At 41.6% G+C, this 25,647-nt stretch overlaps 1 protein-coding gene across 4 annotated transcripts in view; it reads right to left on the minus strand.

Moving 5' to 3' along the window:
* Positions 1 to 4,521: 4,521 nt before the first annotated feature.
* Positions 4,522 to 25,647, minus strand: part of tln2a (talin 2a) — a 91,523-nt gene continuing 70,397 nt past the window's right edge. For all 4 annotated transcript variants that reach the window (XM_062388030.1, XM_062388005.1, XM_062388021.1 and 1 more), the window contains exons 35-58: positions 25,481 to 25,603; positions 25,245 to 25,388; positions 24,606 to 24,767; positions 24,336 to 24,476; positions 24,053 to 24,234; positions 22,328 to 22,460; positions 21,446 to 21,547; positions 20,953 to 21,123; positions 20,638 to 20,784; positions 17,918 to 18,019; positions 17,436 to 17,555; positions 17,091 to 17,237; positions 15,570 to 15,736; positions 14,536 to 14,719; positions 14,279 to 14,404; positions 12,455 to 12,571; positions 12,050 to 12,235; positions 11,706 to 11,813; positions 11,229 to 11,334; positions 10,414 to 10,538; positions 8,490 to 8,678; positions 8,222 to 8,404; positions 7,899 to 8,024; positions 4,522 to 7,226 (exon numbers count right to left, since the gene is read on the minus strand). In XM_062388030.1, coding sequence (XP_062244014.1) covers positions 7,098 to 7,226; positions 7,899 to 8,024; positions 8,222 to 8,404; positions 8,490 to 8,678; positions 10,414 to 10,538; positions 11,229 to 11,334; positions 11,706 to 11,813; positions 12,050 to 12,235; positions 12,455 to 12,571; positions 14,279 to 14,404; positions 14,536 to 14,719; positions 15,570 to 15,736; positions 17,091 to 17,237; positions 17,436 to 17,555; positions 17,918 to 18,019; positions 20,638 to 20,784; positions 20,953 to 21,123; positions 21,446 to 21,547; positions 22,328 to 22,460; positions 24,053 to 24,234; positions 24,336 to 24,476; positions 24,606 to 24,767; positions 25,245 to 25,388; positions 25,481 to 25,603 — 3,420 coding nt within the window. In that variant the 3' untranslated portion in view covers positions 4,522 to 7,097. The remainder of the gene's footprint in view (positions 7,227 to 7,898; positions 8,025 to 8,221; positions 8,405 to 8,489; positions 8,679 to 10,413; positions 10,539 to 11,228; positions 11,335 to 11,705; positions 11,814 to 12,049; positions 12,236 to 12,454; positions 12,572 to 14,278; positions 14,405 to 14,535; positions 14,720 to 15,569; positions 15,737 to 17,090; positions 17,238 to 17,435; positions 17,556 to 17,917; positions 18,020 to 20,637; positions 20,785 to 20,952; positions 21,124 to 21,445; positions 21,548 to 22,327; positions 22,461 to 24,052; positions 24,235 to 24,335; positions 24,477 to 24,605; positions 24,768 to 25,244; positions 25,389 to 25,480; positions 25,604 to 25,647) is intronic.

Here is a 25,647-nt window from a genome sequence, read left to right on the forward strand (position 1 = left end):
TGAGTCAAATATGTGTTTTGGCAGGGCAGTCACTGGACACCCAATACTTTATGGGAAGCAAGCACAGCTGCTTGCCAACATGGGAACTTTCTATTCTATGAATCTCCTCGCTGATTCGCTCTTGCGAGACATTTGACCTTTTGTGTGACTATACATGGGTCATAGACGTCAGAGGGCCACTCCTCCCCTCACACCAAGACGTCCCCTCCTTTTTCTCACACCATTCAAGTGACAGGCAGGAACTGTCAAGAGTCAGGGAGGTAGTAGCCCCTCTGGAGGGGGGATCTGAGAGAATGACTTAATATTCACTCAGAAATATACCCCAGAATCCATGTGTGAGCAGGAGACACAGTTTGGCCAGTGTTTATAACAATTTTATACTTTTTCATGTTTAGTACCAAAATACAGGATCTAAGACCTGTAAACACACATTATTTATTCACAACAGCAGCATTTCATCAGATTGTTACCAGACTGAATTGTCATTGCCCCTCATGTATGAAAGATATCTTCATACAACACATATCTAATTGGATAAGCCCCTGTGAAAGTACTTCTCCCTCTGTGGGGGGTGTCATATTAGCCAGTTTGTTTTCCAGGGATCATTTCAGCGCCTCCCTCGCTGCATAGTTCAACATCCGAGCAGGAATCCGATACGTAGAAGTAGATCATCAAGCTTGTTCAACTCCTCTCGTTGGTAATAGATGAGTGAGAGCTATATCTCCAGTGGGCCACAGTGGACATAGCGGCATACACACACAGTGGAAGAGACACCCCTCGCTGCTCCTCAGTGATAGTTCAGAGGGACACCGGCACAGACGCAGCTGTCACACACAAGCGGTTGTTACGACTGAGTTATACTAGTTAACAGTCCACTATAGCCTGTACAGTAACTGATTTAGTCATGAAAGTTAGACCTCGAGAAGAACCATGAAAACGGTTAAGGGAGAAAATAATGTGTGATCTCATGATGTTAAATATGTTGTACTTTCATACACCACTGTTATGTAGTATTTTATGCACAGCCCTCTCTTTTTGTCCGTCAGGTATAACAACCCATTCTATTTGTGCTTTTAAGATGCCTTCAGAATTTGGCATCCTCCTCTTTTAGTCCCTCAGTCTCCTGCCTGTGTTTTATTGAGTGCATATATTGGGATCTTGCTTTGTAGAAAAGCACCTGCTGGACTCTCTCTGTGCCCGTTATAGCTGCTCCAGCCCTCACCAAGCTTTAGGAAAAGGCTTCCTGGAAAATCTGAACTATTTTGGTTAATTTGTGAAAGAAATTGTTGTTATAGAAACACAGGCTATATGACATATCAGCAATTCACTATTACTTATCTGTTTGAGTAGTGATTTATCCCACATGAATCTGTAGCTGAAGAAGAAACAGAATATTTTCAATAAGTTGCAATCACAATTTGAAAGTTTTAGATTTTATAATGTCTACTTTAGTAAAATCAAATGATCCCTGTTTCCCCCCCCCCCCCCATGTTTCATACTGGGCCTTTGTGGTGGTCCAGCCTGATACCCTTGGTGTTGGGCTTTTTTTTTTTAAAGCCGTCAGCTGTCACTGAGTTGTCATCCTGCCATGTGTTTCGTCGACTGTTTAGTAGCAAGCCGGACATTCCCCTCATATGCAGGGATCATAGAGGCTCATGGGCAATCCATGTCACCCTAGCACCCTGGATGGATAGAGACTAACATCACCACACTGTACCTGTCCAACAATTAATGATTTACATAGATGGATGGCCTCAGAGGGTTGTGGAATTGGCGTTACATTTAAAATTAGATTTTTTTTTTTTTTTCATTCTAGGGCCAGAATGCATGGTCATGATTCTCCTGCAGCACAGACAACTGTCCTCAGGATTCTTTGGATTTTGACCCTTACATTACATTATAAACACTACTGCAGCAGTAATCTACACTTTTTTTTACACATTTCTTTTACTGATCATTTCCAGTGAATGAGTGAAAACAGGTATGATAGTTAATATTGTTGCTGTTAGATCAGGTATTGAACGACTCATTGTGAGTATTTCACAGGGGAAATCAACCTTTTACACAAACATTTCATGTTTTATTTGTCTGTTCATCATGAAATGACTTACATCAAAGGATAAAGATGTACCCTAAAAAAGCTCCCTTGCTGGATGAGATTCTTCTGTTGGAGCCATATGACAGACAGCTGTGACAATTAAAATAACCCTCAGAATTCCCATCATGCATGAGGAAATCTGGCCACTCAAACAGTGATATTGTGGCCTGTAGAGTATACAGATCTTTGAGATTTGATTTAATCATTATTATTTATATTATTTTTATTATTGATGGTGATGCACTGATTTAATGTTGCAGACAAGTCTTTGTTTCATCAACATTCTATATGTTTGACATCTTTCATTCATATCTTATTATAATGCCAAAAAGTATTCATTGGTTTTACAGTTTAATCGAACCTCACTGTCAAACGCTGGTATGGATGTGTGGAGGCAGCTGAGAGAGTAATGTGAGCACAGTTATGTGATGATTTCATTGTTAATATGGAGACTGGAATCTCTCACTTCCAGCTCAGCTGTTAAAAGTATGGAGGAGGAACGATGTTAGTGTTGCACCAAAATCCCCCCGGGTCCAAACAAATGAAGCTTATCGCAGAGGGTTTAGACGTACAGAGCTCATGTGTGAGGTCATGGTACAACATCAATGTGATGTGTGTTCACCGCCATGCACAAGGGCTTGTTCCAGTATCCCTGCTGGGTCTTTTTCTGTCTGTGGAGTAACACAGCAACAACAACCTGATAACAATGATGAAACTTTATTTATGGAGCACCTTCCACAATGCAGTTCCAAAGTGCTTTACAAATTATACATGAAAACAATTGAAGGTAAACCATATAAGCAATTTGACTAAATGTAAATGATAACAAAGTACAATTTTAATATATCTTTTTTTTTAATCAGAAGTCACAAAAGGAGTAAATATTTAAAGTGAATGTTGACCCCAAGTCCCGAAGTGCCACTGATCCTTTGATTTAAAGTAAAATGTAAAATTGAGGTGACTGTAGGTAAAAGACGCTGAGATAGAAACAAAGAGACAGTGGAGGTCATCTTTTATTGTTTTCAAATGTCTTATGTGACCTCAGATGCTTTTTATCTCACTGTGTAGTTTGCTGCAGTCATCCTATACGCACTTTCTCACATTTATTATAATTACATTCAGGACATAAACGTAATGGATGAGCTGTCTTCTATCAGCTGCTTCTCCATACTCAATTCAATGCTCTCGTCCTTTTAGCCAACGTTTTTGCTGTGTGTCCCCCCCTCCCTGAGCCCAACCACTGCAGCAGGGCCTTTTGTTACTCAGGAAAATGTCTAACAGTCACTGAGCGTTAAAAACCTTCTCCATGATAAAATGTCAGGATATGGATTCCAGGTTTAAAAGCAGTTCTTGGAGCAGCTGTGAAACTGTGATTGACATTGCTTCCTCAGATTTTAGTGCTGGACAAATTTAGCACAGTTCTCAGTCCAGAGCCTGGACTCACTATAGCTTCAGATTTAGTGCTGACTCAGAAATCCAATTGCGTCCTGACACTAAACTGACACAGACACTTAAAGACATTGTTCACTTGCCAGGACTCACATCTCTGCTATTCACGCAGGCTGCAGAGGTCACAGCGGTTCTGCATCAGTGTCTGTGCTGCTGCTGAAACACTGTGGGAGGAAGTCAGGGACTGAGATGAGGAACCAAAGACTTCATGTTTTATTTATTCAGTAAAATGTTCACTCACAGTAAGTTTTACTTACCCAAATAAATTTCTACATGTTTCTGACCAGTGTCTAAACTGACAGGAGTATAAGTTTGTATAACATGTGAACCTCAGTCCATTTTGAAATCGTATTAAATGTTTAATCCGATTTTTAGTCTTGATCAACAATCTGTGATTATAGTGTTTTCACTTTTGACTGTATTTCATGTCCTACTTTTTAACGTTGATGTGTTGAGACGAATATAGCTTGTTGTATAATGAGATATAGGTCAAGGAGACGTTTCAAATTTCCAATGTGATGTATCATCTTGAGGTGCCAAATGTGAGGAGGGTATACCAGGTCTCCACAGCTAAATCATATAGATGAATAAATGTGTTTCTTTAGAGCTTTTTACTCTTCTTAAAATGCAGTTGGATGCAGTATTGATTAGTGTTAATAATAACTATACTTCTGTTCATATCTGCATCTGTTCAAAGGTGTTTTTTTTGTAGTTTTTCCTTCCAGTAGTACCTTATTTACCTCCAGCCATTCTTGTTTTAGTTTAAAAAAAAGTTTGTTTCATTTAATTTGCGTTTATTGATTTATTTGCTTTGAATTAAAAAGTTTGTACTGTACTTATTACATTTGTTGTTTTTCTTTTGCTTATTTTGTGACTAAGTTCTCTACCACAGCATATTCCTGAGTTCAAATTAAGATTCAATGAAAACATTAATAAACAAACTTGTGTAACCACAAGAAGAAATCCTGACACACTTATTTCCATCGAAATGCTTTATTGTTCAGTGAATACAAAAAATAGTTTTATTGAGGCCAGATAAATATCTTTTATATCTTAGTTTACCACTTAACTTAATCGTCCTAACTTCATAGCCGTACTTCTGTTAAGGAGAGGAAACATACAGAACACTTCAAATACTCCACATCATGATCTTAATGGTGACAGATATATCGAAATGTTCTTATCACATTTATCTTTCAAAGAGGCTTAAAAGCACAAAAAAAAAAGCAAAAAAAAAAAAGCCCACCCAAAAAACTTCATAACGTACAATAAAGCAGTTGACAGACCCGAGAGTGCAGTCTGTCGTAGTTTAGAAGCACTGTGGTACATGCCCATGGAATCCAGTACAAAAAATGTGTGCATATATATATATTTATATATATATATATATAATATACATACTGATGGTGCACATTTTTAGACTGGCTGACAGTTCCTCTGTCATCCCCCAAAGGCTTTACATGCGTCAGAGAAAAGAGCAAGATAAAGGGGATGCACTGTGTTCAGCCCTTTAAGAGGAACAGTACAATAACAAAGGGGGGTAACCCACAAACATAAACCTGCATTCCCGAAACAAACGTCCTGGACCTTCTATTGACCGATGAGGTGAAGCTGCCCGCTCGGAGCGGACCAGACACTGTATGGGCTACGGACTAAGGCACTAATCATAAAACTCTACGGACTTGACTGATGAGTAGTGAATATTCCCCACCCGCCCCCACTCCAACACACAAAACACAACGCCAGAAAACACCTCTGCATTCAACCTGCTCCCCGTGGTGAGATGTCTCTGCGAATGCTCAGTGCATCCTTCAAAAGTGTATCTCTGTCACTGTATAAACAAAGTGAGATGCAACTGAAGCACAAAGCCATGCAGTTTCACAGCAGGAGCGAATCTTCACGATACAATATACTCTCCTTTAATATTGAGAAAAACACAGCCCATATATAGTAAGACGAGGGAAACCAAACACACTACAATCAAACTCGGTAAACAAAAGAGGTTCTTCTATTGCAGCGAGTAGTGAGTTACACAGAAGCACCTTTAGATCGGGACGGATAAAAAAAAAAAAAGTTTAACTGCAGCCATTAGTGTCACTTCACTTTCAGTTCACTCAGTTTAACCTCAATTCTTACGAGTTATTCGCTAATTGCAAATTTATTTCCAAATTTTGATTTGACTTCTTCCTGATTCCGCAGAATTGGAGGTGAATTGACTCAAACAAATCCCTGGCAGTGATCTATTATTGCTGGGTGAACAAAAATTAAACTACTGTCATAATATCCTATCGATGGGAGAGGAAAGTAAAAGGAGGGGCGTTTTTCTGCTGGGCGTGGTCTCGATCAGATAAAGCACAAGGCGCATAGAAGAAGCACGGCGACTGATTCACGAGGTCTGAGGTATTTACAGCTATCCTTCATATGCAGGGTGTTGTAGCAGATTACTCTAAACACAATCTTAAAAGTAAAGTAAGCTCTGAGTTACTATCCTCTCCTTTATTATTACTGTAAGTTACCAAGGTGTAAAGGAAGCCAGCAGCGCCCCCTTCAGCACCACCCGTGTTATTGCATCATGATCAAATTCTCTTTATACTGTGTGGACGTCTCAATACCTGGCATGATGAGGAATTAAAAAATATATGTTATATTAGGGAATATCACATGACATGACATGGTAAATAAATGAGATTATCTCTGCGCCCTCTCCTGCTAAAAATACTCAGGAGTAATAAATATTCCTTCTATGGTAATAGTTCGTCCAGTGTGGAAAAGCTTTCATGTAGTAACACAATTCTCCTTGAGTCTCAGCGGCCGCACATGATGACACCTATATTCACGGGCACGGACAAATCGCTGCAGTTACAGCCCATCAATATCAATACCAGCATTAAAAAAGTTAAGAAAGAAAGACACTTTTACGTGTGTTTAAAGGAAACCTCTGAACTGCCTTCCTTCATATTCAGGTTAATGACCACAGAATTAACGTCAACACACCCCGAGGTCATGTGATCACAACAGTTATTAAGGTGCCGAATTGGAGCATAAATGGCCAACATTCATAAAACATCAGTGTACCGAGGTGAAATATTTTTGCTCTGCACGTAGCGTTGCAGTTATACCGCTGAATACGACATGAGCGGCGATACAATCAATTCATCATCTTAAAAAGTGTGTGAGCTTGAGCTGAACTTTTGTAAAACGGAATAAGGAAAGTGTCGCTCATGGACAAAGATGAGAGTGTGTGAGCTTCGTCCTCGGCACGTCACATTCTGGTTCAGATGACATCAGTCATGGAGGTTAGGTTACACATGAGGCAGTTCTTCAGGCAAATCACCACAATCTTTATGTTGTTTTTCAGAAAGTAGTCAGTTCCCCGCCGTGGTCGCTAAAAGATCTTTCCGTTGTGCTGTGCGGGCTCCAAACGTTACTCCGCAGCCGCTGTAGACCACATACCTGTCCAAGTGGGCCGTTGACGGAACACAAATGTTCACAGGGACACGTGTGCTCTCCCCACTGCTCTGTACGCAGCAGTGACGCAGAGGTTGAGTCATTAGTTGTTGTCCTCTCGTAGTTCATGGGGCAGGAACTTGTACTGCTGTTGCCTGATCTGAGCCAGTTTCTTCCTGGCTTCTTCCAGTTCCCTCTCCTTCCTCAGCATCTCCTCCTGGGCCGCAATAATCTGAACACGCAGACGAAACACAATTTATTAATATCAGGCATTTAACATTTTTTCCAGCAGGTACCTGTTTATTTTGTGGTTTCAATCTTGGTTTACCTCCTCCAGGGAGGATTCTTTTTAATCCTGGTTGGTTTGTTGGAAAATGTTAGTGCGGATCTGGATCAGCGGTTGGACCAAGATTTATTTTTCACTCTCTTAGGAGATATTTCTGAATGTGTGCAACTTTGTGCAAATCCAAATAAAAATCTGGATCAAGTGACTTTAAATGTGGTTTCATAAGGGGACTGCTGGTCCTTGGTGGAGGGATCAACTCTACTGAGTTTTACACATGTCATTAAGAGACCTTCTGGTATCAGCACTTCTCTCAATGCTTCCTTTATGGTCAGTTAATTATGAGCTTTAAAAATACAGTATTTGCATTAGTTGATATGGATTTTTTTATAAACAAAAGAAGGCAAATAATGATCCGCATAGGACACCTAAACTGGTGATACTGGAAATATCCTGTATCATTTGAAGGGTACTGTTAAAAGGTCACAAAAACAATTAGTACAGTGATTAGATCTCAATAAACATTGCATTCAATGTTCAGTCACATGCCCTGTGATAATACACCGGAGCTAACTAGTAAAAGACTAAATGATTTGTCCTAATCCTGCTCAACATTCCTACCTGTGCTATTCCACCCACAAACTTTGTCTTGACCACCACATTGTCTTCATCTGCTTTGTCGAATGCCGCCTTCTGAGCAGCCCGCACCAAGTTGTCTGATGCTTTCTTCACAGCGTTTCCAGCAATCTGTGTGAGGAACACATCCAATCAGAACGACGACAAAAAGCATCATGACAAATCTAAGCAGACTTTAGAGGACAATTATAGAAGTTGAGCAGCCACGTCTACAACTGTTGTTGGTAAATATGAGCATTTCTACACTGGATGTGATGAGGAATATTACAGAAACCTGGGGTGTCTTTTGAAAAGGGACTAAACTGTACCTGCAGTCTCCTCATGGCCTCCGAGTCCTGGTCAGCCTTCACCTTACAGGCCACCAGCAGCTGAGCTGTGGACGCCGCCACCTGCTTGGCTGAGGAGATGAGCTTTTCCTCACTGGCGTGACCCTGCACCGAGGCGTTGGCTGCCTCACACAGGTTGCTGGTCGCTGCTGCTACCAAACGTGCCTGGTGGAGACAATTGCATTTGAATGATTTTGATCCCTTGTGTTCCTCAGACTGAAACGTGCGTTAAACAGTCCTTTATACTCACTGCAGAGATGAGTCCCTGGGACCACTGGCCGTCATCCACAGAATTAGCACGGATCAAGCCCACCTTGCCCTGAGCCACCAGCTCTCTCTGAGCAGCTGAGGCTGATTTGACCAAAGCGCTGGTGGCTGCGGCGATGGACTTGGCTGCCTCCAGGATCTGCTCCTCGAAGTTCAGCGTCTCATCCGCTAGCTGAGGGGGGGGGGAGACAGAATGGGGTCTTTCACTGGGCTTACATTTTCAACTATTAGTGCCACTAGTATTTAAAATCAACAAGTTAAATTGTTGTTCTACAATAAATGTAATTGTAACCACAGTCTCACAAACATTTTATTTATTATTTCTTAACTACAACGTTTTTTTTTTACATTTTTTTTAATGGAATCTAAATTGTTTCACCATAATTTTTCAATGGAACTGTGTTTAGGATGGAAACAAATCTACCAGAGAAACAAAAAATATGTATAAAAAACTTTACACAGCCAGAAACTAAGTATTGTACTAAATATTGTAAATGTGCTGATAAGAAGCTACATGCACGTACAGTATTGCACATTCAATCATATTCACATCAACCCATTGACAACACACACACACACACACACACACACACACACACACACACACACACACACACACACACACACACACACACACACACACACACACACACACACACACACACACACACACACACACACACACACACACACACACACAAACACACACAAACACACACACACACAAACACCTGTAGACAGAGCGGGACACTGTAGGAATATGTTTGATATATAGTTGGGACTGAATAACAACCTAATATATCAAACATATCAGACAGAGCCCTGCAGAGAAGGCCTCCGGTGGTGGGGGGTCAGGCAGGGGGAGAGGGAGGCAGGGTGGGGAGGAGAGGGGGGTTAACTGGGAAACCAAAGGGCATTTAGTGGGAAAGGAGCTACAACTGGCGGAGATGGATGGATGATTGGAGGAGGACGAGTCTTAAACAATCTGCTAAAATGATGAGAATCAGAAGGTAAAACGTTGTTGATATGGACACCTAATGAACTGGGTTAAAATATGGTATTAACATTCATCTGAGAGATCTGATCACAAGGGCACAGCTCCAAGTTCCTCTTTTTACACTTGGTATTAAAATGGGTCTTCTGTGTGATCGGATCCCATTTACATGTCTTTAATTTGTGTTGGAGAGGACCAAATGATGTTGTAAACCAGTTTGATATTGATATGATTTACAGATGTGTTGTGGCGGTGACACAAAAATAATCAACATATGGACACTGAGAGGCATAACAATACATTTGAAGAAAACCTGAGTGCATTACTTTTATTTGTTGAGACTTCTTTTTTCTATTTTTGTAATGGTCCTTGTATCTGAGTCCCACAAAGGGACTAAGGGTAAATAAAGCAGTTAGAATTATCTCAGTATATTAGAAATAATAACTCAGTGCATATTAATCAATGAATGGTAAGTTTATGTGGGTGGAGTTGTTAGCTGTGATGATAATGGAATGTCCATTACAAGTGGAGGATCCAATCAGGGTCTCAACATGACATTTGATTTTCTAAAGAAATGATGATATCGTAACCAGCTGAAATATTGAATGTTCCATGTTTACCAATATATATAATTTCAAAAGACTCAGTAATGAAATTATAATTATATAAGACTGAAGACATCTTGCACTAAGCATGTTTATCCTTAAAGTATATTTTACTGGTGGTACATTAAGTACAATTATGTAAAAGGATTGTGAATGGACTTTAACTTGGGTATTGTAATGAAAACCTGTGTTTTATGAGTTGTACCTTCCTTCGTAATGAACGTTTTTATTCTTAAGTTCAAGCCTCTGACACTGTGTAGTGATCTGTGTAAGTCCCAAAGTGGCTCATCCCACTCGTGGTCACCCACCTTGGGCTTGGCTCGGGGCTTGAGCTGCTCCAGCTTCTTCGCGGCCGCTTCGATGGACGCTGCCGCTCCGAGCAGCTCCGTCTCTGCGATGACCGTCGGGTCCTCTGGGTCCACCCACTCCGAACCTGAGGCACGCATGCACACGCGAGGTTAGGATCGAGACTCAAATGTGAAAATGGGATTTCAAAAAGATACAGACGTCACAAAGTAGTGTGTGAACAGAACATGCCCCGCAACAACACAGTGACCACACAAGAACGACAAGACAGTGCCACATGTCATCACATCCCATGCAGAGTTGATGGGAGGCCACAAACTGCAGTGAAGATGAGTGATTCGGTGAAAATGAGTAACCCAAAAAACTAAGCGTGATGGATGGAGGCGACTGCTGCATGTACTTGAGAAGCCTGAGAGCAGCTGGACTTGAAAATGAGATGAAATGAATTAGAAGCGGCGCTGAGGAGAGAAGCGTTGAGCAGCTCACTCAACTGGTGAAGTCACAAACACAATGCTAACTTACCTCCGTCTGTGGCGAGAGAAGGAGGACAGCAATATTACCAAGAGTTTGTTTAAAGGAAAGTTTCTGTTGCTCTGTCATTTGGTGAAATTAAACGTTCATTCTCTTGTATATGAAGTGACCTCATACTGGAGATTGTAAACAAACCACAGGCTTTGTAGGAAACTTCCTTATTAAATCAATAAAGTTATGATGTAGATACACAACACAGATATAATCCTGTGAAAGGGGTCATCGTGTAAAGTGTGGTATCAGGGAGTATGTGTGTGTGTGTGTGTGTGTGTGTGTGTGTCATTACCTTTCATGGCCTCTGCCGTTTGGATGAGCTCTGTGACGGCGCCTGCCACTCGTTTGGAGAAGGCTGCCAGCTGCTGCTTCTGCTCTGCAGTGGGCCTCTGCAGGAGCTACAGACACACAAACACACAAACACACAAACACATTAAAGAAACAATGAAAATGATTTCCTAAAACTCTGTGTTTGGCAGTGAATCATTCAAGCTAATAAAACTTTGGATTTACTTGATCTCCCAAAAGCACATGGATGGATGAAATGAGTATATTTTGAATCATCTAAACAGCACTCTAATCCCATGCGCAGTTGAGTGTACTTTTTTTATAAATCTGAAAATTAAACATAGAAATTCCAGCAGAACCGATGCATCTTAAATTGTTGAACGACACAAATGTTCATCACCTTGTGTGCGACTTGAAGCCAAACACGGACAAAAAGGAAACATGTATTTCTCTGAACCTACGGATTCAGTGTTCGACCTACCAGCAGGACTTGTTCCAGCAGGTCGATGTATCCAGTCGTACACTCTGCTCCAAACATCAGCGCTCTGCTCTTCACCTCCTCACTGACCTCTGGATGGTAGGCCGCTTGCTGAGGGTTACAAACACGTTCACTCCAGATTCAGCAGGTATATTATCCCTTATCTTCCTTATGTACTTTTACTAATTATATCTAAGTAGGACACTATGAGAAATATGGTTCAAACTAAAGGTCTGGTTTGATATTTTAGGGAATAATCCAGGTGAGGTTATGTTTCCTACAAACACACAATACATTCGACTTTTTAAATGTATGAATGTGAATCTGTTACTGGGATCAAAACGAACCTTGCAGGTGGTGAGCATGTCTGAAATGGCTTTGCGGCTGAGGTTGGCCGTGTGGATGATGTCCTCCTGCCGGGCCGAGTTGCCTGCAGCCACAGCCTTGGCAGTTGCCATGGTGATGCCTTTAGTCATGCGAATGAACTCCTCGGGTGTGGTCGTCTTGTTGGGAGCCGCCTTTGACTGAAAGACCTTTGGGAAAGACGATGGGGGGTGTCATCCCAAAAAGAAGCGCAATGATCTGACTGGGCTACGAACAAACGCCCTGACGAGTGTTCACTGTGTCCACTGAATGCTTTAATTCATTTAAAAATTATGAGAAATATGTGTTATTCTCTTGATAGCAGTCATTTTGCATTTCCGCTGTCTATTACTCATTCACGCGCATTACTCATCTTTGCTTGTCCTTACCGCCATTTCCTGTTTGATGCACTCGATTGTGGCCTCCAGGGCTCTGGTTCCCCGTGTGGCCTCGTCCTCCACGGCCTTAACTGTCTTCAGCAGAGACGTGACGTTGGTCACCATCACCTACAGGAACATAACCAAACAACACATGAAATCTTTGTTCCTCTACACCTGGCCACTAATACAAAATGTCTTTAAATGTCATGGAAACCAAGTTCAAACAGAAAGAGTTCACTTTTACAGGAGTTCAAGAGAGGAAAAGGGCTGTTGAGGATGTCACCTGTTTCAATGGTGTTTAACTGTAGGATTCAGTGTCATGTAACCAACTCTGTGTCATTCATTCTTATTACCACAGCAGTATTAACATCTAGGGAACAGCTTCTGAATCAAATTTAAAAATTGCTTACTGAACTTTTTTGTGTGTGATTATGACGAGTATTTGATATTTCAATGTGTGATTATGTGTATTTTACATTTTACATTTTGTGTTATTTCCTTTTATTTGCTTTCTCCATTTTTTAACCTATGTAAATTGTCTCTGAGCATTTTTAAAAGCACTATATACAAACAATCGATTATAATGAGTAAGTGTTAATTAATTTAATTAACAACAATCCTATAAACTGTCCTGCTCACTGTTTTGCTACAATGCCCAAATTATACAATATACTACGGAGATAATGGAAGGAGAGCTACTATAAAATATAAATGGTTTGGCAAAATTCCCTGACAGTAGAGCATTCACCGACCTTTTAAGGGTGTACTACATAAAACCAAAATCTAGAGGGCGCACAGTAACCACAAAGAAAAGCCAACAGCTCTCAAGAGCTGAAAGTAAGTAAAATATAAAATATGGTTTGTTTCACCTCAGATCCTGAAAACATGTTAGGCATAATAAATAATATCATATGAGAGATCTGAGAGTGACTGTGAAAATTACCTATTTTTATTAGCTTCACAGCTCGAGGTGATAATGAACTGTGAACAGTGTCATGATTATATTATGGACTCGGCTTTTACACTGCATATGTGTTGAAGAAACACTTGCAGCTGGTTAGAAATATCCTAGCTTCCTGTTCATCTATTCACTGGTTATGTATATTAATGAGACACAGGGTTCAGTCTGATGAAGAGGAGGATGTCTGATTGGTGTAGATACAGTGTGAACAAAGAAAAATGGAAAATAAATTGGGAAAGACAGAAAAAGTCATTGGGGGAAAAAAATTTAATAAAATTATTGGTGCTAATCTATCATTAGGGCCAATAAGGGCGAAAAATAATCAGAAATTTCAAGAATAATATTGTAATATGATGACTTTTTTTTCTTATTGTGAGAATAAAATCATTAAATGATGAGAATAAAACAGCAATTAAGAAGAAATTCATAATATTCAGAGTATAAAGTATTGATATAATCAAAAAGTCATATAATCAGAATAAAGTCATAATTTAACAAGCAAAATATTGAAATAAAAATAATAACTTATAATAAGCAGAAAGTAGAATCAGTGCTGGCCGGAGTTCCACTCCTTCTGGATAAAGAATCATTGAGAAACTAAAAAACATTAAATTATAATATTTTTTATTCTCATAATATCATGATTCTATTCCTATAATAGCATATCTTTATATATCCAGAACATTATGATTATATCCTTAAAATCCCACAAAATAATTCAATCTCTTGACAATACCGAGAACTCCGACATTGTCACTCTACAGAGTTCTGAATCTGAAAAGGCCATACACACTCTAACTGTATAGAAGCCCAGTGCGGGCCTCAATGTGATGAGACAGTGGAATGAAGTGCAGACTCACTGATGCCCTCACCTTGGCAGCGCTCTTCAGCTGGTACATGGACGGGTCGTCTGCCGCTTTGCCAGCAGCACACTTGGTGGCACTAATGAGCTCGGCCAGCGCCTTGGCCACATCTTTGACAGCGTTTATTAGAACCACCTAGAGAACGCGAGCACAGAGTATGACACTGATTTATTACTGTGCATTTTGGGAGAAGACAAAATTTCCATAATATCTGATAATAGGCAAAGAGAAGAGAGAGGGAGGGGATAAAAGGGCGAGCGGCTGACCTGCGTCTCAGGGTCGTCCGAGCCGATGCTTGCAGCTCCCAGTTTGACCACATCTGTGAGCTGGGTGATGGTTTTAGCAGAGGACTGGGCGGCCTGTGCTAACCTGTCCTGGCCGGAGGCTGCGCCGGACACCAGCATCTTTGTGTCCTCCACCAGAGCTTTGGCCGTCTTCAAAATGTTTTCCCTGACAGAGAAGACGAGAAAGGAAGAAGACAAAAATGTTTCAGTGACTTGGGCTCTGATTCGCTGCAGACATCTTTCTGCAGCAGATAGAAAATGTAAATGAGTGCGAGAGTTACGAGCAACCAAACTGATGCACACTGGCACTTTTCATTTCAAAGGCATTTGCACATCAAAGCTTGTGTAAACCATCAGGAGGATGGGTAAAGGTTATGTAACAGGTGGTAGGTTTATTTTTCTAAAGCTGACAAGGAAAAAAACGTGGAAAGCAAACACAAAGTTTGATTTATCAAGGAGCCGAGTGACATCATTTGAAATGAAAAAATTTGCTTTCATCCTGCTCTGACAGGGCGTCAGGGCAGTGAGGTACAAAACAATTTCACTATAATGCTTAAGAACCTCTGTTAATTATTTTTGGTCACGTCTCATCTGGGATTGTAAGATATGCATGTCTTTGAACTTGATTCATTCAAACATAAGTTTATAATAAAAATAGCCCAGTTTATCTCAAGTCAAACAGGAAAGAACATTCTTTTTAAACATTTGCAAAAATGTGGACTTTGACAGACTCCAACTATAATCATTTCTAAATTCTACGTATTTTTACAGCTTGACATTTTTAAAGAACATATTGAAATAAAACAAAGAGCAGTTAAGAGAAGTGACACCTCCTCCATCTTTCAAACCCTCGGGGTGATTTAGTTTCTTCCTGCAGAGGTTTCCTGCCTCTGTTCACCAGTTAATTTGTCACTCTGTCAGTTTTAGAAGAAAAATAACCGGAGGGGCAAAGTTTAGATTCCGGTTGAACTCGAAGACCCTCTCGCTCGGAAACACAAAAATCAAGCAGCTCTCACCTGTGGTCAGCGAAGGACTCGTCATCCTCTGCGTTCAGTGTGCCGGCAGAGGCGAACATGATGGTGGTGTCCAGGTCGCCGATGATACCGGACACAGCGCTGGCTGCCGTGATGCAGGCCTGTGTGCCCTTGTTGCCTGCCTGGAGGGCTGAGAGCACCAGGGAGACCTGAAGACGCATACAGACACCACAGCCCCGTGAACAGATGTGTGAGAATGTAGATTTCATATTTTAATTTGGACGCAGTCGATATATTATATTTTAAATCAGTTTGTATGAGTTTCTTAATATCATCAATATCATAACCGTAAACATCAAGCGTCAATTACATTTCTTAGCAAACAGCCTCATGATTAGTTTAACTTTTTTAATACAACTGTATTTTTGGTCAATATATCACAATTCACAAATCGCAAAAACTTAAAAATCCATATCGGTCGACCTCTATAAATTAGTAGGACTGTGTTTTGGTCGGTTCGAGCGGAGATGAAAACATCTTTATTGCTCCAAGCAGAGCAGAACCAAAACAACACAGTTATAAATTCTAATGAACACTTCCATTCTGCATTGTTTGCGATATGCATCTCCTTGGTCCATGATAAATATTGCTTTCAAATGAGAAGCCCGGCGCACCAGTCATACGAGGGTTTGAAAATCTGCTGTGACAGTAAAATACCAGGTCGGAGCCGAGCACCACAACATCACTCACTCAGTGTAATGAGCACATGTCAAACTGTTTCCAGTTTGTTTTGCTCGCCGACGCCTGAGAGGCAGCAGAAATTGATCAACTGATGTTTTCCAGACGCTAATACAAAAAAAGATTTGATGCTCAAAACAGAGTGAGCAGCATGTTACCCAGAGATAACCTGATGTCTGAGGTTCAGCATAAGAGAAAATCTAGTTTTAGAAAGAAAATATACAGGAAAGAAATAAAGAAATGGATTCGATTCCTCAGATGAATCCACAGCTATTGCCTCTTAACAAACTTTGCTTCCACGGGTCAGAGCTGTACAATGTTTCTGTTATGTTACTGGATACGATCCGTGCAACAAATAAGCATGAATTATTAAACCAGACAGTAGAATAATGTATTTTGTCCAAGGACTATAAATTAAACTTAGCATAAACATGCCTGTGGCAAAGGCTTTCTTCCAAAAAGCTTTAATTAATAGTGCTATAGTTCAATATGAAATAAATTATAGTACTATAATCCTCTTGTGTCCTGCTGCGGACACCATTAGAGCAGAGTCACTTGGCGTAAACATAAGAAAACTATTCTTTATTGTTCCAGTGAGGAACAACACTGTAGAGTCAGTCTGGTGTCCGGCCCCTGAGGGATTTGGTATTAAGATGATTCATATTAATAGCAGCAGTGATGCGGATCAGCAGACGACAAAACATCTTGTGACGGGGAAGGAAATAAAAAAGACAGTGTAGCTACAAATAAATGAATTAGACATAACTTTGTAAAAAATGAGAGAAAATGAGATTCTTTCACAGATCTCTACTGATGGGATAATACCTTCTCTGTGACGGCACGGGCGCAGTCGATGAGTTCCCGTTTAGTGAAGCTGTCGGAGGGGATGATCTGCAGAGCTCCGGCCTTCTGGACCAGGAAGATACAGCCATGTCCCAGCTCCTGCACCCGAGTCTTGATCTGGAAACCGATCTGGAAAAAACAAACAAACACAGGGATAACAAAAGAAAACAACCCAGACACCAAACATACTGTATGTGCTGTAGGAGGACTTTTTTTCTGTGTGCAGTTTAAATGTGTACGGTTTAAAAGCTAAATGTGCCACACTGATGTAGCAGAGCTGTATAATAGGTACGAGCATGTGTCTGCGTGAGACCGGGTCCTGCTCACCTCCTCTGGCTCAGCAGTGTGAGCAGCCAGTCGGCCCTGGACGGCCAGCTGGCTGTAGTCCACGGTCACCTGAGAGGCCAGTGCTCCCAGCTCGTCTGGGCACGTCACCGATTTGGTCATCTGGGCGATAATCACACACAGAAAGTCAAACATAAAGTTCACTTCACTCTGAACTCTATTCGGGCCTAGAGACGAGAACATATGGCCCTAAGGCACAGAGGGACTATATCTACAATAATGTGCTTTGCTACAAAACAAATATTCCCTTATTGAAGACAAGCTGTATAAATTTATTTTTTTTAATCATGAATTAAATTCATTCATCCTTGGTATGAGCTGAAATTATTACTAAATATTTATGAGCCAGTGTATATAAAATAAAAAACCTATTATATCTGACAAAAGGAGTGCAAAATGTCAAATAAATTAAAGTCTTAAAGTAAAATGTTTCGACAGTGTAAACAGTCATTTTGAAGATTTACCATTTCCTGAGCGGTGACAGCGATCGCCTTCGAGTGTTTCACCATACTGGTCTGGTAATCCACAAATGAGCCCTCAGGTTCAGGGGGTGTACCTTCATCCAGCTAGATAGATAGAGAGACACACACACACACACACACGGAGTTACCACAACTGCAGTTTGAGTTTCAGGTGTGACTGGTTCGTCCTTCAAACGTGAAGACAATCAATCACTCATCTCTTTAGCTCCATCAAATCTGATCTACCCTTCAATTACAGTGGATCTGGCAGGTGTGCAGGCACCACTTAATCTGTGAGCCAACGTTAACGCAAATTTATTTTCAAATAAATGCTCTGAATGATAAACACTCATTATCAATTATCCGCCAAATCCGCTCTGTAATTACAGCTTCAAAATGGCATCAACTACAGAAGCGCTTGATCACCATCAGCTCGCAGTGCACACATTAGGTTTCCAGGGTTTCTATTCAGTCAGACTGTGCTCAACACGTCTGAGTGTCGAGGAAAAGCTGAGGACAGGAGAGAGGCATGACGACCTGTGGGGGAAGTGCACACATGGAAACGGATTTGCAATATTGCGAGAACACGGTGTTCACTTCGCCCGCTTCGTGAAAATAACAGCTGAGAAACTGAAGTGATGACTGAGTTTTTAAGATTAAGATTAAGATATGTTTATTTATACCAAACACATGCACAGACATGCACAACACACTCATGCAATGGTAGGTAAATTTAACCTCTGCATTTAACCCATCTGTGTGCAGGACACACAGAGCAGTGAGCGACCATGTACGGCGCTCGGGGAGCAGATGTTGGGGGAGTAAGGTGCCTTGCTCAGGGGCACTAGACAGGGTAGGGAGACTCTTGGATTTTTGGACAGATCAATCCAGGTTCGTCTTTTGTTGTCTCTCCGTGGAGTTGAACCAGAGACGAACCAGAGACCTTCTCTGCCCATAGTCCAAGTTTCTGCCACTAGACCACCGCCTCTCAGTGACGGACAGTTCAGCAGAAAAGACTTCAAATCCCCTCAGCTCCAACCACAGGGATCATCGTGTCAATGGGTTTATCTTGTTTTGATCAAATATCACACTGAGAGACACACGGACACACACGCTCACAACATGCTATAAATGTTCTTTGCAGACCAAGGACGTTTTTTAGTCTGAAATCTCTAAATAAATACGACCTCACGCTGTGTCAATCATGTTTTCATATTCAAGTTTTCCGAGCAGGTTTGTTTTGCTCTGTTTTTCGCATCTGTCAAAGGCGTTTCAGAAAGTTGTTTGAGCTGTTCAGGATCAAATGGATCACAGAAATGTGTTTTCTTCTTTTTAATGTGCAGTCTCAGTGCTGCGGACATATCAGACTGGACCACTGACATCTTGAAATAGACTGAAAGCAATCAGGATCATTTATCATCTTCTTGATCTACAGATTAAATTCTCCTCGTTCCTAATAGCGTAGGATTGGACGGACCCAATGTTTTCATGTTCACAGCTTGGCTCACTTTTATCTCCTCCTGTGAGTTTTCTAAACGAATAGGATAATAAAATGTATCAATGTGCAATGTTCCTGTGCATTGACAATTTTTATTTATTTTGTATATCTGCTGTGTATGAAGTGTAAGAGAGCTGTATTTTTCTGTTTGTATTGTGTCTTATTGTTGTAACAATGTTTTGCTGCCCTCTTGGTGCCTATTGTAAAATAGTTTTAAATCTAAATGAGACTTTTTCATGGTCAAATAAAGGATAAATATGTTTATCATGCAGACCTAAATCGAATCACCTCCTGTTATTATTCATGCTGATCTACATAAAGTTTGATCAGAGCAGCAGCTGACTCCCACCTACGGCCCTTTTCGATAATTCTCACCGAGGAAGACGAGGAGGGGATGTAATTAGTTAGTGCTATTCTCCGCCTGTCCTCATGATGAAGTGCTTCTGTTCAGTTTGCCAACAGGCTGACTGTTAATTGGAAGGAAAGTCCAAACTGCCTACTGCTGGATGGGAGAGGGTCGACAGTCAGTTTTCCTCTGCTTGTTGTGATTTGCTTTAATATGTTAATCACTGATTTTGAATGGTACCATGGAGACATGATGATTATAATCAAGATGTTGCAATTAGGGAATTTTAGTTCCGTATAAAGATACTGTAAAATCCTGGATACAGATTAAAAACAAAACTTTCAGTGCAAACCATCAACTTTCAACCAATATATCCCAAAGCGTCAGATTTTGCTAAATTGGAAATGATTGGTAAAAAACACTGGTTCTAGTAGCCATGATTTTGAGAGCGATGGACACAGGGAGAGTGTGGGTTCTTGATCACCTAAGGCTGAAAGAGATTTGCAGCCATATTGTCTTGTAACACAAATGCAGACAGAGTAAAGCTTTCAAGTGATCACCTCCTGGTGTGGACATGAGTCTGATGGTAGTGAAAGAAAGGCACAGTGAACTGTAGATTGACCCAGAATAAACATTGCACATCTGGATAAGACACCTTCAGCTGTGTAAGTGCACAGAGGAAACACCCCCTGTTGTTTTCTATCCAGAGAGACTATGCTTATCCTGCCTGTCATGTGAACACCTCAGGCAGGACCAAGACAGGATGTCGGGAGGACTTTGTGCTTAGATACTAGTAATGGAGAGAGAGTCACAGGTATATGTCTGTAAAATCCATCATTGTTCATCCTGCAACACAGAATCACTTATCCCATTAGTCACCTTGGCCATGGCCTCTGCGATGGACTCCACCATTCCTCCCACCATTCCCACTTCGCTGGCGGCCTCATTCAAGGTCACCATGATATCATCCACTGCCTCCTTCATGAGCTGGGCTGCCTCTGCTATGGCATCGTGGGTGTGGGACGCCTGTGGAGTGTGACACCACACAACATCAGATTCATGATCATGTTGATCATCCTCATTGAGGAAGTTGAGATCTTGCAGTTATAAGTGACTGATCATTGCAAAGGAGCAGTAGTGAAGCACCAGTGTAACCACAGACCATAAAGCATTAGATAAAGCTCCAGTGTATACCTTTGGGTTTCCTCCGCCCTCCTTGGCGGCGTAGAGCATCTGCAGGGCAGACTCAGCCAGGGTCTTAGTCTGGTCCAGGAAAGTCATCTGCTGCTGGTGGTCTCTCAGTTTGGACGTCACACCCACTGAGGCCATGATCAGTGGCTCAAAGTAACCGGCCAGTTGGGTCACCTGAGGCAAACAAATTTACAACTTTTCTACTTCATACTGTATAACATGACATTTTCAATCAAATCAAAATAAACTGTTATTTCAAATGAGGATACAGATAAAAGATGGGTTGGTCCAGGTAGTACAATAAAGTAATTAGATATATCCACCATCTGAACAATGTATAATTGATATGCCCGTTAAGCAAAACATAAATAATGTCTTTTCTTCATATCATCTACTAAATATGCACTGCTGCTGTCATTAAATATTCCTCCTGGAATAATAAGTGTGTTGTGTCACAGTTACAGAGTTAAAATAATTAACTCTCTGGCCTATATACCTTGTGTCCTAGTTGGGAGGCTTCGCCTCTGGCAGCAGTGGAAATGGGGTCAATTAGGTGGCCAATTTCCTGCACAGTGGACGTCAGCTGCTCTTGTAGCGCCTGAAGAAAGGAAATAAAAGAAATTGGCTTTTGAGCAGCTTTTAATAGGAGACAGAAATGCATTCATGAAAGTCTGATTAAAGGAACTAGGTTCTTCATTGTGAACTTAAAACCCCCAATAATAATAATAAAAAAAACTAGTGCTCATAACTACTCGCTGGGGATTAAAGTAGATCGACAAATGGAATGTGTGTAGCAGCAAATAAATTTACAGCCTGAGTGTGTAAGATTTAGCTCAAAGGTGATGTGTTTCATGAGTGTGATTCATCTAAATTTGACTTACTTGTAACCTCTAACCCTGTTTTTGTTTTCTTTACCCCAGAATACGCCCATTACATTTAAATAGTTTATATTTACATCTGGAGCGGGTTCTTTCTACAGAGGCTGCCATGTTTTTTTACAGTGGCCTGGACTGGACAATCTGAGGGCTACAAAAGGTTCTCTTTCATTTTTGGAAGGGGAGGGTGACGTGAGGGGTGTTCAGCTGCAGCATGCAAATTCACCACTAGATGTCACTGAATTCTACACACTGCACCTTTAAAACACCATGGAATAAAGTTTTTTTAATGATATCAAATCGCTGAGCTTTTATGAGCTACAACTAACAGTGACCTCATTTAAACCAATAAGAGAAAATAATTAATTAATAATAATTAATTAGAAACACAGAAAGCTATAGAATAAACTGAAAAAAGGACAAGCATATAGAAAAAGAAACAAAAGGAAGATACTGGTATTTGAAAGTGAAAAATGCTGAGTCATTTTCTGATGCTTGCTTACTTCAAGTGAGATGTCGTCCCTGCTGGCTAAGTTCTGGCTGACCGCTGCCAGAGAGGCCTGCTCAATGTTCCGGATACATTTGTTAATGTTATCAATGGAGAAGTCGCACTCCCGCTGGCCCGGGGCCTTGTCACTGAGAATAAAACGGGAACAGGAAAAGAGAAGAGAAACAGAAAGTTGAAGGATGATGTATGGAGGGAGGTGAAAAAATAAAAAGTAGACATAAGAAGGGAGAGAAAACTTTAACAAAAGTCAAACTTATTAAAACACAGGCAGGTTCCAGGATGTCTCTTTAATGCCTTTCCGACATGTTCCCCTTGTCTCATCGCCATTCAGCTCTCACCTGCTGAAATGTGGCCTGCAGGGTCTCGTCACCACACAGGGACGTCAAGCTGGACTTCAAGCTGGAGGGCCAAATAAGCTTTGAAGCCAGAGCGGTCTGCAGCGGCGGCCTCATGGGCATAATAAGTTTACTCAAACATCCATCGCCATGCACGGCGGCACCCGGAAAGTAAACTGCAATAAAACCTCACCTATGTGTCTAACAAGACTGAAAAGTTGTGAGGCTGGCATTTGCAGGATGGAGTCCGCCCCGCTTGTGCTCCCCAGCCCTGCAGTGTTTCACTGAACACTATTAAAAACGCCTGAGCCCAAATCCTAGAACTCAATTTGCAGTCTCGAAAAAAGGAAGGCTCTGATAAGGGCATCAGAAGTGAAGGAGATGCTGAGCCCGGCTGCGTGTGAATGCTAATGTGCAGATGTTCTGAGCGGAGCAGGAAACTCCAAATTCAACACGTTCGACACAGGGAATTTGTTCCTGGAGAGCGTCAGTGTTGTTCTGAACAAGGTCAGGTACGAAAAAGGTGTGAAAAGAGGAGATTAAAAATGAGAGCTGGGGATGTATGAGAACAAGTATTTGTCACAGCAAGGTGCAGAAATTAAGCATCTTTTCTAAAGGACGCTGGATTAGTCTCCCAGGCGTTTTACACAGCGACGTGTAGAGATGGAACTAAAAGCTGTTTTACTGTGAAAATGTAATGCTCAACCTTTTAACCTTAGTTGTACATATTCACCTCCTCTCATACTTTTTGCATTGGGAGAAAAATACATCCCTGAAGACAAGACCTGTCTTATTTTTACACTTTAAACAAAGAATTGTTAGTTTGCAGATCTTGATGATAGAGCCAGGCTCAGGGCGCAAATCACGTACGATCGTGGATGTGAGCTGCTCACGACATGACATTCGCTTTTAGGGTGGCAGTGTATAATTTGACATCAAAAAATACCTGCTGGTTTGACACAGCTTATACTAGGGTCTTTTCAACCTTGGCTAACTAGGAAAACTACAGCCAATGACAGCCAAGTAGGTTCAACCACACAAACATCTTTGCCATTGGTTGACGCTGAGACATCGCCAGTCAAAGTTCACATGAAGCTGCTCTGCGGATTTGCTTTCCTGAGGAAGCGAATGTTTTACTCTTCCCCCTCGCTCGCACAGAATGGAAGTGAACAGGAGGTGAAGGTTAGGCACAGATACATTCCCATATGTGTGACTGTGCCCTGGTTTCCCTCTAAGCTTTACTCAGTATTCAACACAGACATGACAGTGGTATCACTCTAACTCAAAATGTGAAACTGCTCCTTTAAACATTCATATGCTGTATATCGTCAGCTTTACCACTTCTGTCCCGTGGATTTTCTCTGGATAGATGCTTGTTTACTAACCGGATGGCTGTGATAAGACTCTTGATCGAGTCGGAGACGGTGCGGGAGTGACCCGCCAGAACGGACCAGGTGGGCGGGTCTTTGGGGTTGATGACCAACGAGCGTGCGGTCTTCAGCAGGTGGGTGGAGCTGTCGAGCATGGAGCATGCTGACTGGCGGATGGGCTCCTGGGCGGCAGAGCCCTACAGAAAAACAGAATACATGTGGTTTTTGCAGCATATGCAACAATTACTCTTTAAGACCCATGTTGAATATCTGTCCAGGAATATTTCCAACGCCGTACCTCCCGGCTGATTTGAGCAGGGATGCTGGCAAACTCCGGGTTGGAAGCAAACGTGGTCAGGTTTTCCACGGCCTCGATGAGCGGAGCCGTGGCGAATCGACACTTGTTCCTGTTCTCGTCGGAGAAATCACCATCTAAGGCCTACAGGGTGAGGGAGAGGGAATAAGAAGGCGCACGAGAGCCTAGAAAGTACGATCAAATGATTCAATCCACACCTCTGCTGTGGAATCCCAGTTAGAGAACAGATAAGAGCGGCATAGGAAATCCTACCTTGATGGTTTTGACCAGGTTGGCGGTGCTGTTCGCCACCTCTTTGGCCGACTGGACAAAGTGCCTCTTGGCGACCGGGTTGGTCGTCCTGGAGGAGGCCAGACGGCAGGCGTTGCACAGGGCTGAGGTGTGCTTAGCAACAATGGTGGCTGCAGAGAGCACCTGCACCATTAGAAATAACAGAATGGTTCATTAGATATTTTTGTTGGTATTTCTATGGACTAAACTTGTATTCGCTACTGTAACAACCACTTCTGTTATAGACTGGTGGGCTGAATTCTGACCTATGTACAAGCGCATTTGTTGGTTTTAAAATTAAACATAATGAAAACAGTTGGTCTCGAACAAAACGAAAGTTGTTAATGAGGTAAACATTACATTTTCACACCTGCTTGGAAGGCGTCTGGCTACAAAACACTTATGAATCAGGGGTTTGTAGAAAATATGATACCGTTTTTGGAGCAACAGGAGGTTGAGCATTTTTTAAATGGTCAACAGACATACTTTGAGCAATAAAAAAAATGTATTGGTTTCAGCCACATAAAAAGTCTGAGAAGCCAGGATTCTGAACGTATAATCAGGATGTAAAACCATGTTACATGTACATTTACATATATGGAGAATTATATGTGCATGTACCTGGGAGGGACTGCTGCCTGGGTCAACCAGATTCTGACAGGCCATCTGGATTGCCTGATTGGCTTTGGCGAACTGGATGGGATCCACCAGCCCCTGGTGTCCTGCCTGACTGTTGGGATCAGACACACCCACCAGGTAGGAGGCCTGTGCAAAAATAACACTTGCATGACTGTTACCCAACAAAAAAAAAAAGGGAATTCGGCAGCTCCTATTTCTCCAGGGGTTGTTCAGCGTACCTGTCCTGCAGCCTCAGTGAGGCCACACAGAGCCTTAGAGGCAGATCCCACACAGTGTCCGAACGCAGGCACATCACCGGTCTTACAGTTCTGAGAAATCCCTGCCATGGACTCCCCGAGGACCTGGACAGAGCGGCAGCAGAACTTTGAGAGGTGATGCCACAAGT

Source organism: Platichthys flesus, chromosome 1 (genome assembly GCF_949316205.1).
Source record: "Platichthys flesus chromosome 1, fPlaFle2.1, whole genome shotgun sequence".
NCBI classification, from domain to species: Eukaryota; Metazoa; Chordata; class Actinopteri; order Pleuronectiformes; family Pleuronectidae; genus Platichthys; species Platichthys flesus.